This window comes from Monodelphis domestica, chromosome 5, assembly GCF_027887165.1.
Source record: "Monodelphis domestica isolate mMonDom1 chromosome 5, mMonDom1.pri, whole genome shotgun sequence".
Lineage (NCBI taxonomy): Eukaryota > Metazoa > Chordata > Mammalia > Didelphimorphia > Didelphidae > Monodelphis > Monodelphis domestica.
Genome location: NC_077231.1, coordinates 237,691,343 through 237,706,040, shown reverse-complemented (window position 1 = coordinate 237,706,040; position 14,698 = coordinate 237,691,343). Strand labels below are relative to the sequence as shown.

General features: G+C 38.3%; 1 protein-coding gene across 3 annotated transcripts in view; it reads left to right on the top strand.

The window, feature by feature from the left end:
• Positions 1–14,698, top strand: part of PTPRN2 (protein tyrosine phosphatase receptor type N2) — a 1,540,336-nt gene that overhangs the window by 723,528 nt on the left and 802,110 nt on the right. For all 3 annotated transcript variants that reach the window (XM_007504686.3, XM_056800889.1, XM_056800890.1), the window contains one exon: positions 3,088–3,174. In XM_007504686.3, coding sequence (XP_007504748.1) covers positions 3,088–3,174 — 87 coding nt within the window. The remainder of the gene's footprint in view (positions 1–3,087; positions 3,175–14,698) is intronic.

Here is a 14,698-nt window from a genome sequence, read left to right as displayed (position 1 = left end):
GTAAAATACAACCTAATTTGGCTCCTAGTTATACATTGCCTTGTATCATTCACTGTTGCACGACTATTGCTCATCAGTTAGACATAAAACTTAAAGAGGGTAGGGGCCATCCCATTACCTTCTGATGCATCCTCCCTCCCCCAGAACACCTAAGACAGTGCTGACTACAGCCTGGATGTTTCATAAATATTTGTTGTGTAATTAGAGTGGAGATTGGTGGAACAGAGCTTACAAAGCATCTATCAATGCAGGTCACTCATATTCTTTTCATTATAGAAAGACCTTCTGGGATTAGCCTGTTCTTGGACAAAACAAGACTTATGTAAAGGACCTGCTCTTTTTGGCAGAGTGGGGAATTCCTGGGGTAGGAATGTCCTATTTATCAGCTACTGATAGAATTTTAATCCTAGAGAGTTGTCAGAGACCCTTCACATTAAATGATTTGACCTGGGTCACCTGGCTAGCTGGTATTTGAGGGAGCGCTTGACCTTAGGTCTTCTGGATTCTAAATCTAGTCTATTATCGTGGAAGAGAGAAATACTGAAGGAAATACAAGGACTGGATTTACAGTATTATCTCATGCAGAAAGGAGATAGAACTCTGATTGCCAATGGGCAATGGGAATGGAATCTCCAGCTTAGAAAAGGAGGTGAGCAGTTGGGGATTCAGCCTTTTCCCTTTTGAACTGAGGAAGAAAGGAGAAATTCTCACTGAGCTTATCTAGCTACAAATCCCTGGTTGAACAGAAGAGATCCAGACTAACCATCTGTCTTCATAGTGGTTGGATAGAGACTTTTCCCCTTTGGGGAAGACAATAGCCTATCCATCAGAAGATTTCCTTCCAAAGCTATATCTCTGTGCCAAGAATCACATCATCTTGAATATACAAAGAGATACTAAGGTCATCTGGGACTTATTCCCTATACTTGAGCTTCAAACCCCTGAAGAAAATCTAGATGGAAATATAGATCAGGGAATTCCTGTTCCCTCTCTCCTAATCTATTATACCAAACCCCTTATGTAATAAATAGATAATTTAACTAACTGAGAAACCAGATATCTCCAATGCACTAAGGGGAACATTGATACAATCAGCTAAAGAAGAAAGTAGTAACAGAGATTGAAGGGGATTTTCTCTTACCCTTCAGCTCTGGTCAGATCCAACTCTGTTTTCTCTAAGACATTTTTGCCTGGGAGGGAAGTGGTGTTCCCCTTTATCTGTTCCCTCCCTCTCAGTTACCTGCCAAACTTTGCTTCCTGATCCCCTGCTAGTACATTATCTAAAATATAGTTGATGATTCAGTATATAAGAGTGCTAGACTTGGAGTCAGGAAGAACTGAGTTCAAATGTGGCTTCTAACATTGGCTATGTCTGGATTGGTGAAACCTATGACATGCTTGCTGGATGGGGCTGTTCCTTTCCCCCTCTCCACCATGCCCAAGGACATTTTCTCTCATCACCTGTCCCACTGCCCAGCAGCCCAACGGAAACGTTTTCTCCTTCCCCTGTCTGGAGTAAGGGGGCCGTTCACATGTGGCATGAGGGTGCAGTTTGGGCACTCAGTCTCTAAAAGGTTAACCATCACTGGACTATGTGATCCTGGGCAAGTCATCTTGCTTATCCTTCCTTCAGTTTCCTTAACTGAAAAATAAAGGTAATCATTGCACTAATCTCTTAGGATTGTTGTGAGGATCAGTTGAGATACTTGTAAAAGAAGTTTAGCACATATGCTTGGCACCTCATAGGTGCTATATAAATGCTTGTTATCTTTTCTCTTCCCTATCCATTGCACCATTTGTTTTTATTGTTCAGTCTTAAAAGTCGTGTCTAACTGTCTATCACCCTGGGGTCCTCTCTCCATGGAACATTCTTGGCAAAGATACTGGAGTGGTTAGCCAATCCTTGTCCAGTGGCAAATAGAGGTTAAGTGGCTTGACAAAAGTCACACAGCTAGGAATTTTATGAGGCTGGATTTGAACTCAGTTCTTCTTAACTTTAAGCCCAGTGTTCTATCCACCAAGCAACCATTTGCCTCAACACTATACTATACTGCAACTAAATTAATTTCATTCTCATTCTCATAGCACTGAGCTAACACATTGGCTATAGGCTTGAACCTTACTAGGAGATGATATTGTAACTTCTCCCCTTTTTTTATCCAACTGTCCAAATGGCTTTTGTTAATACATATACATTAAATTCTGTAACAAATATCAGTACAAAAATAATCTCTTTTCACCAGAAATCCTCACTTCTCAATTGATTACCCTCTTCATTGCAGTAATGGGTTATATACTACCTTAAAGTTTTTTGATTTGCAAAACTGGTTGAGGCATCTAGCGCCTGTTAATAGGGATGATACATTTACATTAGATTTGATTGCACCCCAGCTCTGGCACAATGAAGCAGTTCTATTTATGTAAATATGGTATTTATATGAGTTACAGGATATAAGGTCATTGTATCATCACAATACACAGACATATACACCTCTGATCTCTTGAATCACCCTTCCTGGGCTCATCTGTCTGTTTCTATTGTTTACTCTTAAATACGTAATATTTGGGTGTCCTTTCAGCAGGCGAAGATTCATTTCAGACACTAATGAATTTAAAAATATGCTTTTGCCTTGTCCATTTGATACCCAGCCCTGCAATTTGACTTTCAGCATTTGTTTCTATCTCAGGCTCTCGTCCTTCTCCTTCTTGTCCCTTTCTTTCCCTCCCCTTCCCACCCCCTTTATTATATTTTTTATTGAAGGCTGAGATGAGCCAGTTGCTGCATCATAGGCCCATTACACTTCCTAACAATTCCATTTGCACCTTATTGTTTGTCTTATTGCTGGAAAATTCAGGTGATTCATCATGCCTGAAGAAGCACCTGATCCCAATTCCCCTGATATCATGATCACTATGTGACAGGAATACAGTAATAGTGGTGGCTTTCAAAGTCTAAGAGGCCAAGGTGATAACTCTTTGGGGACTCTTAGCCTCTCAAGTATTGATGAGTTCCATTTTTGTAACAATGTGTTTTTTTTGTTGTTCTTTCCTTCCCCTCCTCCTCCCCCTCTCCCTTCCCTTCAACAGCCCTCTGAGTGTGGAGAAGGGGAAGAAGTTGATCAAGGAAGTGGCACAGCTACTGAAGTTGCCCCCAACTGCCATTGTGGATGTCAAGTAGGTACCTGATGGAGGGGGGCATCCTTTGATTGTATCCTTGTATCACATTGCAGTCAGTTTCACAAATCAAGGCATGAGAGAAAAACTGGGTGCTTGAATTTTGTGTAATTATATCAAAGAAAATCTGTTTGGAAAAGAGTGAAGAGGAAAACCCCAGTGGTTTGGGGGTAAGTTATTTAAATAGTAAGTGAAACCTGAGTTTAATTATGAAACACCTGGAATAATCGGCAAAAGGAAAGATAACTCAGTTAGAAGGTATGAAATGATACGGATGAAAAGAAAACAGCCAGTTACCATTTATTAAAACCTTTGGATGTACAAAGCTTTTGGTTTGTCCCTAGTGAAGATATAAAAGATTCAGTGTTTGATTCTTTTTTTTAAGGAGCTTACAAACCACCTAGGAAATGAGATATATACCCACCCAAGAAATAAATGAAGAAATGTGTTTATGGAGCTGTGTATCAACAAATAAGCAAATTCAGATAGCATTCCCTGAGTATAGAAGTGCTAAGGAAATCATGGGTAGAAAAGTGAGAAGGAATTCAGAAGAAATTAATAATGGAAATCTTCCTGGAGAATAGGAAGTTAGAAAGAAATTTAGAAAAGGGTAAAGACGCAGGAAGAAAGCATATTAGAAATGAGATGTTAGAGGTCATGTAGACAATTGCCCTCATCTTTTTAATGAAAAAACTTGAAACTCTGAGGTTTAATGACTTGGTCATATTTACAAAGCAATTAAATGGCAGACATCTCTGTCTCTCTCTTTCATGCTGCCTCTTTGTCAATGTCTCACTTTGTTTTTCTCCTTCTCTGTAGCCCCATCTTCCTCTCACTGTGTCTGCTTTGACTCCATCTCCCTTTATTTCTGTCACTCTGTATCTCTGGCTCTTCTCTCTCTGGCTCTCGCTCTCTTTCTGTCACTCTGTATCTCTCTTTCTCTTCTGTCCTGTCTCTCTTCTACTTGAGCTTACAGAAGAACAAGTCTTCAAGATTGAAAACTATGAAAGATTATACTACTGGCTCAAGCCCTGGGGAATAAAAGAAAGGCAAATTTCAACTGTGTGACTAAACTAGGTCATATCTTTTTCATTTATAATGAGGAAGGGAACGGCCTCTAAGGTCCTTTTTAGCTTTACCTCTGTGATCTCTTCGCTCCCACATGTGACTTTGCCATACTCTTATATGTTTCCTTTTTTGAAAGGGCACAAAAAGCAAAAACTGACTTGTCATGGACCCAAGTGACTTCATGGCTAAAAATGTAGGTTTACCTACTTTCCAGGTTGGTGCCATGATACTCTGGCTGTGTAAGCACTTGGAGAATCATATGCTCCCTCTTGTGACTTCACTATTCATTCTCTCTATGTTGGACCCCATTGGAAATATTCATTCTTTCAGGCCATTTATATGGCTGGCATAAAAAAAAATTCTCACCTAATGACCCAAGAGAGGTAACACAATTCACAAGGAGCCCTAAGTCTAATTTTGAACCAGAAGGCTACTTAAGAATCTTGTTTAGTAGGGATTAAAGTAAGACTTAATTTTTCTCAAAAACTGTGAGATTGTTCATGTCTGACAAGACTAAGCCTGTGAATATGACTGATTTTCTTTGACATTATGAAGGGGTTATTCCTGTGACTACTTCATTCTCTCTATATATATATTTCCACATGCCAGTCAACAATCATTAGGCTTTTATTGACCATTTTCTTTCTGTCCTAAGAGTCAATTGGTCTCCAGCAGGTCTTAAAAACAGAAGACCCAGATTCAAGTTCTGAGCTTCATTTTAACTGCCTGAAGAAGGGCAAACCACTTGACCTTTTAATGGTAATTTTCAGATTTTGCAATTATTCCTTCCCATAGGTGGTCGCTCATAAAGGGCTTTAGAAAATAGCAAATGCCTAGTGAAAAAGAAAATCACTCCTGAGTCTTGCTCTCTTATCATTGGGCTTCTTTTAATGGACCTTTTATGAATGAGTCTTTCTCATAATGAGATTTTGTAGGTTTGTGCATATGAGTTTTCTGTGAGACAGGCAAGGGGGAGTTCTTGAACAGCTTGGACCAAAATATATCATAGTATTAAACTGAGGTTTTATGCAATAGTAATGACTATAGCTGTAGTAATGATTCCCCAATGACTTAGAAAATACTTCCCATTTTGTGTCAAATCAAATAGATATTGTCATTGATATCATTTTTAGGCATGGCAGAACTAAATATATTTTTGGAAATTGATAGTCTTGAAGGTCTGCCATTCTTTCATCATCAATTGATATATTTTATTTTGACTTTGTTTGGGTGGAAAAATACAAGGTCATAGTAAAATAAAATAAAATAAAAACTTTACCTGCCAGATTGTTGTAGATCTACTAAAGGACTCTATTACCATCCCATTACACACAATTAGAAGAGATATTTTTGTTTGTAAATGGATTTTCTTCTGTGTTAAAATATATAACAACAATTCAATATGCTTCCCTCAGAAAACCATAAGCAACTTATTGAAAAAAATATTTTGATAGATTGTGACTTAGTTGAACAAATTTATCAGATTAGTCTTTCCTTTTGAGTAGTTTTCTATTACTTTATGTGCCTTTTGGCTTTTACATGATGTTGTCATGTTTGAAACATGACAAGTCTCTAATTCTTCACTGTTCTATCCTTTTTTTCTGTTTCTAAGCAAAAACATTTACAGAAGTGCCCTCTTCATCATTCTAGTGAATTTTCACATTAGTAAATTTCCATCTATCCAGAACACAAACAAGAGAAAGTCAAAATAGCCACGTGTCTCATGTTCTATGTTTATGAGAAAGAAAGGAACAATGAAGAAAAATTGCTGATCTCAGGGATCCGGTTCTGTTTTGTTTTAAAAGAGGCAGCTCTCAGGTTACATCATGGGGTCAGTGAAGGTCCAATTACTGACACCTTTTATATCCACAGGCTGTACAGTGATAATTGGTGTTCAGGATGATGGCTCCCACCCCTCCCAGGAACCCTGTGAAGTGTGAAGTGTCTTCTCATTTACTCCCCAGTGTGACCTCTCTAACCATGCTGGGTCTTGGCAGCATCAAACCAGAAGAAGGCATCATTGGAAGTCTAGTTAGACCAAGGCAGGCTGATGAATATTGAAGACCTAGGTAACAAGATAATAAGGGGTCTTGGACAAGAATCCAATCATTAGAGAAGGGTACATGGGTACCATAAGCCCAGGCAGGGAATTAGGACTGAAAATGTGGGAAATCTGCACAAGCAGAAAAAGGGAGTGATAACTCACACTTTTATTTTGTTTTGGGGCTGACAGAACTACTTTCCTTACAATAATAACTTTTAAGTGAGGAAGACCCCAGAGTCCGAAGTAGTTAGCTGGAGTCTAAGGATGATTAAAATCAATGTAGCATGAAAATGCAAAGTTAACAGTCAGTCAACAAGGACTTCGTAATTATGCACTTACTGTGTGGCAGCTTACACCATGCTAAGCATTGTTATTACAAAGTAAAAGAAAAAATGGTCCCTGATTCCAAGACTCTCAAATTCTAATGGGAGAATCAACATACACATAAGTCCACTGGGGGGAAAAAAAATATATATATATATACTAGAAATGGAAGGAATATACATTTAGAGGAAAGGTACTTATAGCTGTGGAAGGGAACCTGAGAATGGTGGTGGTGGTGGCAGCAATGGCAGAAAGTCAGATTCAAACTGAGACTTAATGGAAAACAGGAAATCTAGGAGTTGGAGATGAGAAGGGAGCACTTTCCTGGTGACAGAATAATCAGTATAAATGCATAGAATCTGGAAAACGGATGTCCTATGAGAACAGCAAGTTGGCCAGTGCATCTGAATCTTAAATGGTGGGAAGTGGAATGAAATATAAAACAGAGAAGAGGTAAGAATGAGCCAAGTGACATATGGAAACAAAGTCCTTAGAAATTAGGCATGTTGTTCCATAACAAAAGAACTCAATAGCCCCAAAATGAAAGAACTCCATAGTAGTAGCTGAAAAGCAGGTCCAAAGGAAGGGCAATTCCCAAAAGATAACTAACTTGTTTTGTGTCTTGATTTTTAAGTTCTTTTGTCTAGTGTAGGTAATACCGGGCAGGTTTACCATGAATCAGAGTGACATGACTCTACAGTTATTAGATATTCCTGATGACAACAGGTTCAGAGAGCAAGGTATCCTGGGCCATTGTAGTACCAGCTCAGCTTTTTTCTTCACTGTAGGCAATTCACAAAATGCTTCTCTGACTCTAACCTTGGGTTTATTCTCAAACCCCAAGCATTTTCTCATTTCATTTTCTTTCCTTTCTTTGGAGTACCCATCCACTTCCCTTTTTTTCCATTTTTTTTTTCATTCTTGAGGTCCTTTTCTTTGTAGGTCAACCTTATTCAGTTCCTGGATAACCCATCTGACCAATCCAATCTGACAAACATTTTTAAATGCCCACTGTAGGCAAGGAACTGTGTACCAGGGACACAGAGACAAAAGAAAAAAAAAATGTAGCCCCTGTCTTCAAAAGAATTTACATTCTACTGGAAGGATTTATATTTATCTTTCCCCTTTTTAATTCTTATAGCATGTATTATGTTTATTCCTCATTTTGGTCTTTAATAATTATTGCTTTACACATTATTGGATTGTCATTTATTGAATGCTTATGAATATTGTACTAGTCACTGCACATACAATTACAAAGTCAAAGACAGCTTCTGCCCTCAAGGACTTTGAATTCTAATAAAAAGATACATATGTACATATATATATGAAAATGATGACCAAAAGTATTTTGGCCAGGAAGAGCAAAGGCTCAGAGAGTGGAGTAATGCGTGCACTGTAGAATGATACAGCCTTGTCAGGTAATGTCCATACTAATTCTATCACAGTTCTAGTGACTACCATATTGAAGACAGTTCTGGGTGCTATAGGAGATATAAAAGTGAATGCCTACCCCTACACTCAGCGAATTTATAATCTAATTGGTATAATATGAATACAAATCATGCTAATCCAAATGACTGGTGCTTACTGTAAATAAAGAAGAGGAATGTGACATAAAACTGAAAAAGCAAGTTGTAACCAACCATATGGTGAAGGACATGGATGCAAGTATATGAAGTCTCCCCTTTATTTAGTGGGCAACAGGCAGTTGTTAATGCTTTTTGAGCAGAGGGTTGACGGGTAAGACAAAGAAAGATTCATCTGCTAAAGGATTCAAGCTGGAGAGATTAGAATCAGGGGGACAAGGTAGGAATTTACCACACTAGACCAGATAAAAGGTAATAAGAGTGTGAACTAGTTAGGAACAGTTGGAAAGGAGATATTGCAGAAGTTGAATGCATAGGACATGACAACTGATTATATGTTGCTTGGGAAAGGGGGGGAAAAGGGAATAAAGAGAAGACAGTGCCGCCAGAAGGCTTAGCCTGGATGAGAGGAAAGTGGGGAAGCAGTTTGTCAGTAGAAATAGGAAAGTTAAGAGTAGAAGCTGGCAGAGAAAAAACAGAACAAACAAACAAAAAACATTGTGTTCTAACTAAACTGGTTGATTTGCTAATAGCCAAAGACATTATTCTAACTCCCTGGCATCCCCTGACCCATTCTCATAATGCATACGCTTCTCAACTTTGCCTCCTAGAATCCCTGGCTTCCAACAGGGCTCATCTGCCATTTCCTATATTGGCATGTTTTATTTCCCTCCCACAACATCCCAGGTAGAATATATATTCACTGGGGACAGGGACTATAGTAGGTGCATAATAAAAACTTCTTAAATTGCCTTGTACTGGAATTCTGAATGTTATCTGATAAAAATGGATACATAATAATAACTTTTAATTATCTGAATTAAAAAAAGGTATATTTTAAAATTAGTCTGAGTAGCCTGGCTACTTATTGAAATGAGTAAATATAGTTCAGAGATTGCATTATACCAAGCATTATCTAAAGACTGCCACCTCAATGCAGAGCCAGTTAACAGCTTTCTGTAGCATGTTAGATAAAATACTTCTGATTATTTTCAGTTTAGCCTGTACACAGCGCATTTGTACAAAGTTGTTTTCATGTTGTCTACCTTATTAGACTATGAACTCCTTAAGAACACAAGTTGTTGTTGTTTCTCCTGTTTTTGTGCCATCAAAAGCTAGATGAGGGGATTGTTAGGAAAGAGAATTAAAGATGACCTGGAGGCAGCCAAGTATGACTGTGAGGATTCTGAAGTAGAGGAAGATGGAGAGAGACAAAACTAAGGTAAGGAGACCCTGAAAAGGAAGATAGGAGGGCACTTGGGATATGACTTGTACATAGTAGGCACTTAATTAATACTTGTTGACTCTGACTTCTAGTCTCTAATACTTACCAACTATAACCCTAGACCAGGAATTCTTAGATTTACTTTGTTTCATCAATCTTGTTGGCAGTTGGGTAAACCAATGAGTCCTTTCTCAAAATAATGTTCTTTAAGTGCATCAAATAAAATATGATTACAAAGGAAATCCATTGTATTAAATATATTCATCAAACTATCTAAAAAGCAAATTCATGGACTTCAGGTTAAGAACATGACCCTGGGCAAATCATGTAAATTCAGGTTTCTTTGACTCATTTTCCTCACCTGTAAAGCTGAGAAAGAATGCTTTTTTTGGAACCTACTTTAAGGGTTGGTACAAGATTCTAGTCATATATACATATCTGTATACATACAGATATATAAATATATGTACACATATAATATATAAGAAATGAATATTTAATTATATATAAATATAAAATAAACATGTTGTTATGGGTAAAATTAGGGTTGCTAAATGAATATATTATTTTAGTTGTCACCAGGGATTTAAATTAAATCCCAATAAAATGCTCAAGTCAGTTTTGGATTCTTATGGTGGTTTAATTATAATAGTAGGAAGAAATTAAGAAGAAGAAGAGAGAAGGAATAAAATTTTCTCTGGCCTAGCCTAAGCCTGGGGAAGTTCAGAGGCCTCAGGCAAAGGGCCTTCTCAGAAGATTAAATCTAACTTGGCTTCCAGCCACAAGGGGGGGGGGGGAGGGAGAGAGGGAGAGAGAAAGAGAGAGAGAGAGAGAGAGAGAGAGAGAGAGAGAGAGAGAGAGAGAGAGAGAGAGGAAATAAATATGCAGTTCTTTATATCACTTCTTGCTGTACCAATGGTAGCTTAAACTTGGCTTAGGACAGCCCAGGCACATGTCCATCATAGTCCATACTCCTCACAGTTAATTCTTAAGTGGGAGTGTATACATTCCTGGTTGCTAGAGTTCTAAAGACTAAGCAAGGTGGAGTAAATCTAAAATTCACAATGTTTAAGTATATACATAGCTATATGTTGTAAAGATAATTTTAGCATTGTGACTTAAAATCTAAATTTAATTAGTCACCAGGGAAAATCCCAAATAATAAAATACCCAAGTCAGCTGGAAATTTATGGTGATTTAATTGATATAGTAGAAAGAAACTAAGAAGGGAGAAGGAAAGGGTGAAGGATTTCTCCCACCTGGCTTGTATCGGGCAGGTAGGTTAGGGATCTAGAAAGTAAGGTTTTGGAGTGTGAAGGAGGAAGGAATCAGCCTGAAATCCAAAAGGGTTCACCCAATATGCCTAAGCCTGAATCAGCTCAAGGGTAAACTCACTGCCAAACCCAGACAAATAGCTGCCACCATGCCAAGATGTCGGAACACTTAGCATGCTGCTAGCCAGCGTTACCTCTCCAGGGAAAGAGGGAGAGAGAGGAAGTGACATGCCTTATATAGATGGTTTTATGTCACTTTCCTGCATTTCATCTATACCAGTGAAAGCTTAGCTTGACTTAGGACAGCCCAGGGGTCTGTCCGCTGTTTCTGATTTGTCATTTGCTAGCACATGCCCGTGTAATGTGGGTGTGCACATTCCTGGGTGCTAGACCAAGCAAGATGGAGAGAATCTAAAAATCACAATGTATATGTGTACAAGTATAGATATATGTTTATATATATATGAATGTTTATATGCACAAATATACTTCTATATACCTATATACTATATATGATTACACATCCCAAAGATTATTCATAATCTTTGTATACTTTGAAGTGCCACATAAATATTAGCTATTATTATTATCCCAACATTATTTTCTCAGTGTATATTGATCCCCTGCCATATGCAAAGCACTATGGCAGGTATAGTGTGTCAATCAACAATAAATAGGATATGATCCCTGATCATTTGACACTTACCATCTATCTTCTAATGAATAGAGATTTTATAGCTGACTAAATAATCAACTCCTAGAAAACAAAATTCTTGTCAATATTTCTCTTATATCCTTCTAAAACTTTAGAAGATAGAAATTGCTCAGTAAATATTTAATGATTGAAGAGACAACAACTATATTATCACTGATCCAGACCAAGCCATCAAAGCTGCAGGGTAGGTTGCATATAGGGCTAAGTCTTCATGGGTCAATTCTTGGCACAGAATGAATTAACTCACTCCTTGTGCCTGAGGTTAAGTGAACATCACCTGTGTCTCTGTTCTGGAATCTTCACCCAGAACTCCATCTCACTTTCCTATCCTGGCCAGCAATAGCTATGGAGAAGAAAAGCCAAACATTGGGTCCAAATACCTCTTCAAAGTCAAGAGTAAAATCCATCCCTGGCCTCCTGAAGGCCTCAGCCTTTATCTCCAAACATCCCATGTTTCCCAAAAATGAAGAGACCTTCATTAAAAATAAGGACTTTGTGAGAGCCAAGTAAAAAACCCAAAATGATTAGTACCAAGAAGGGGCAGAGCTTCAACAAGGAGCAGCCCAGAGCTGCCAAGGGGATGTTTAGCAGCATTCATATAACATTATTACAACCTAAGAACACTTGACAGCAAGGAGAAAAAAATGAACAGAATGGGTCTTGAAAAAACCACCTCTAGCTCACAAGGGACTGTACATATTGAATTTTTATTTTGTTCTTATGGAAGAACCCTTTGTGTGATTTTACAGTAGATAAAATTCAGTGATTCAAGTGTGTAGGAGGTCTTTAAGCTGGCTGTTATTCACCTTGGGGTGGCCTGAGCCTTTTCTTCTCTCTTCCCATTGCCTTTTCTATATGCATTGGTTTCTGTTATAGAGACTCAATTGTGGAAGAGAACCCCAAATGGGAGAATACCAAGTGTCCCTAGATGCTGGCCTCAGCAGTCTTGTAGAAAGAACAGACCAGAAGCAGTTTTCCATTAGAAGGCAGGATATAAAATACAAATGTATATTAACATCTAATTTGGTCCTAGGAAGTGGGTTTAGCAATAATAATAATTTTAAGGAATCTTTACAAGACTAGCTCCAGGAGGAAGAAAATTAGAAAATAAGTGCTATTGGTCCTCCTACCTTTCCTTTCAGAACCTTCCCGTCCTGTTTTGTTGTCCTCCAATGTCCTCCTCCATTTCCAGAATGCACACACAATAACCTTTGCTGCTACTCTACCAAACCTACCTCTAGTCTTTAAGGAATAATAGTTTTTCTGGATTCAATGACCACTTTGGGATGAGGTAGATGAGGTCTTTGGGCATCCACCAATCACACATTATCATTTCCCTTTCTTTCCCTTAACTTTCATCCCAAGTACAGGTTTCTTTTTCTATTTTAGTCCTCATCCCATTTCCTAAAGATTAATTTGGAACACAGGCTTTTCTAGTCTTTCTAGTTGTTTAGTGGGCTTCATGTTGTGTTCACTGGTGGACCCTTATAATCCTTCTTAAGAACTAGACTCTGATCTTTCCAAATGAACCAACTGTGTGTATGATTGTCCCTTAAATAATGCTTTGATAATATTCTTCCCACGATCATTAATCTCCAGTCTCCCTATTTCACATTAAGTAGGAAAACTAAACTCCATAACCTTTGTTAATATGACCTAGTCCCAACACATCACTTTTACAATTATCAAACTGGCCTCCATTGGCTCACTGTATATGACATATACTTAATCTCCCATGCTTTCCTGCCTTCCTTTATCTTGATCTTCTTGTCTTCTTTTTTTCCCTCTCCCCTTATTAACCCTGTTCTTTAAAATACAGTCAAACAGGGCATGATGGCTTATGTTTATAATCCCTGCTAGCTGGAAGACTAGGAGGTTGATAGATGGCTTTAGCTTGGGAACATTGAACTACAGTGTAGTCAGTCAAGAGACTACACTAAGCCTGGCACCAATATGATAAGGCTTTAGGAACAGAAAGTCACAAGGCTGATAGAGAGGCAAACTGGACTATTTGGGGCTTTTGAATGGCTACTGTGCTTCTAGCCTGAGCAAGATACAGAAATCCACTCTCAAAAAAAAAATGCCTTTGAAGTCCCTTGCCTTCTTCCATCAGCCTTTCCCTGTCCAGCCAAGTCTTCAGTTACCTCCCTTTCTTTCAAATATCTATGCCATCCTTCATTTAGATCACCAATTTAGCACTTCATTCAATGGTGGTTTTTACCTTGGTTCATGAGTACACATTTTCCCTCCTGAAGGATAGGGAGTATGCACTAAATTTTTGAATGCTCCTACATTGTCTAGTATTCTAATAAGCATATGGTAGGAATTCCATAAACACTTGATTTCATCAGTTATTGACAGGAATCATTTCATCCCTGTTTCAAGTGGGGATCATATAGTGAACAGGACTAGCATTACGAGGTACTTGTAAAACTACATCATTATTTGGGTGGGGGTGAACCAACATGGTTGCTGCCACTTTTAGACGCTACCCACATTTTTATGGGAGTGCTAGTTACGCTTAATCTGTTTTGTTAATGGTTATGTAGCTGTCAAATAAATTCCATTATTTCTTATTACATCATTAGATACCATTAAAAGGACATTAGCATGCTGATGTAATTATGCCAACAGACGTAAAACGACTACAGTTATGATTTTATAATCTAATTATAGGTGTCCACAGCTACTGTTGATTGATTGTGGAATTGGGGTAGACCATATCTCATTCAGGTGAGCCATGCTACTAGGATGAACAATTGGAAAAAAGGTACTTTCCCCTCCCTTGAACAACATGGATTCTTGAGCAGTTTGGAGCAACAACACCTGTACTGCTCCCAGATAAATTTCAACCTGTGCCTTTAAATCAGCCACATAAAGTGTTGGATCAACTGATGGCATTATTGGGAGGACAGTCTAATTCTGTGATCAATCTTCATATGTTTCCATGATACAAGAAGCAGTTTAGCTTCACATCTATGTGATTTACTGAATTGATGAATACAGTGTTCTCTGGTCTCACAATGGTTCCTAAAGAAGCAGCAATGGGAATTTACCACACTGACACTTTTCATTAGGATCCCATCAATGCAAGAATGGGGAAAGAGGTTCTTGACCTGGTATCTCAGACAGAGTTATATTCCATTCTCAAAGTACCAGGATTTGGACCTGGAAAAGACCTGGAAGACTGGTAATCCAATCTCCTTCATTTGATAAGTGAGGAGATTGAGACCCATATAAATGAAATGGCTTGCCCTGGCTCACACAGAAAGTAGCACAGCTACT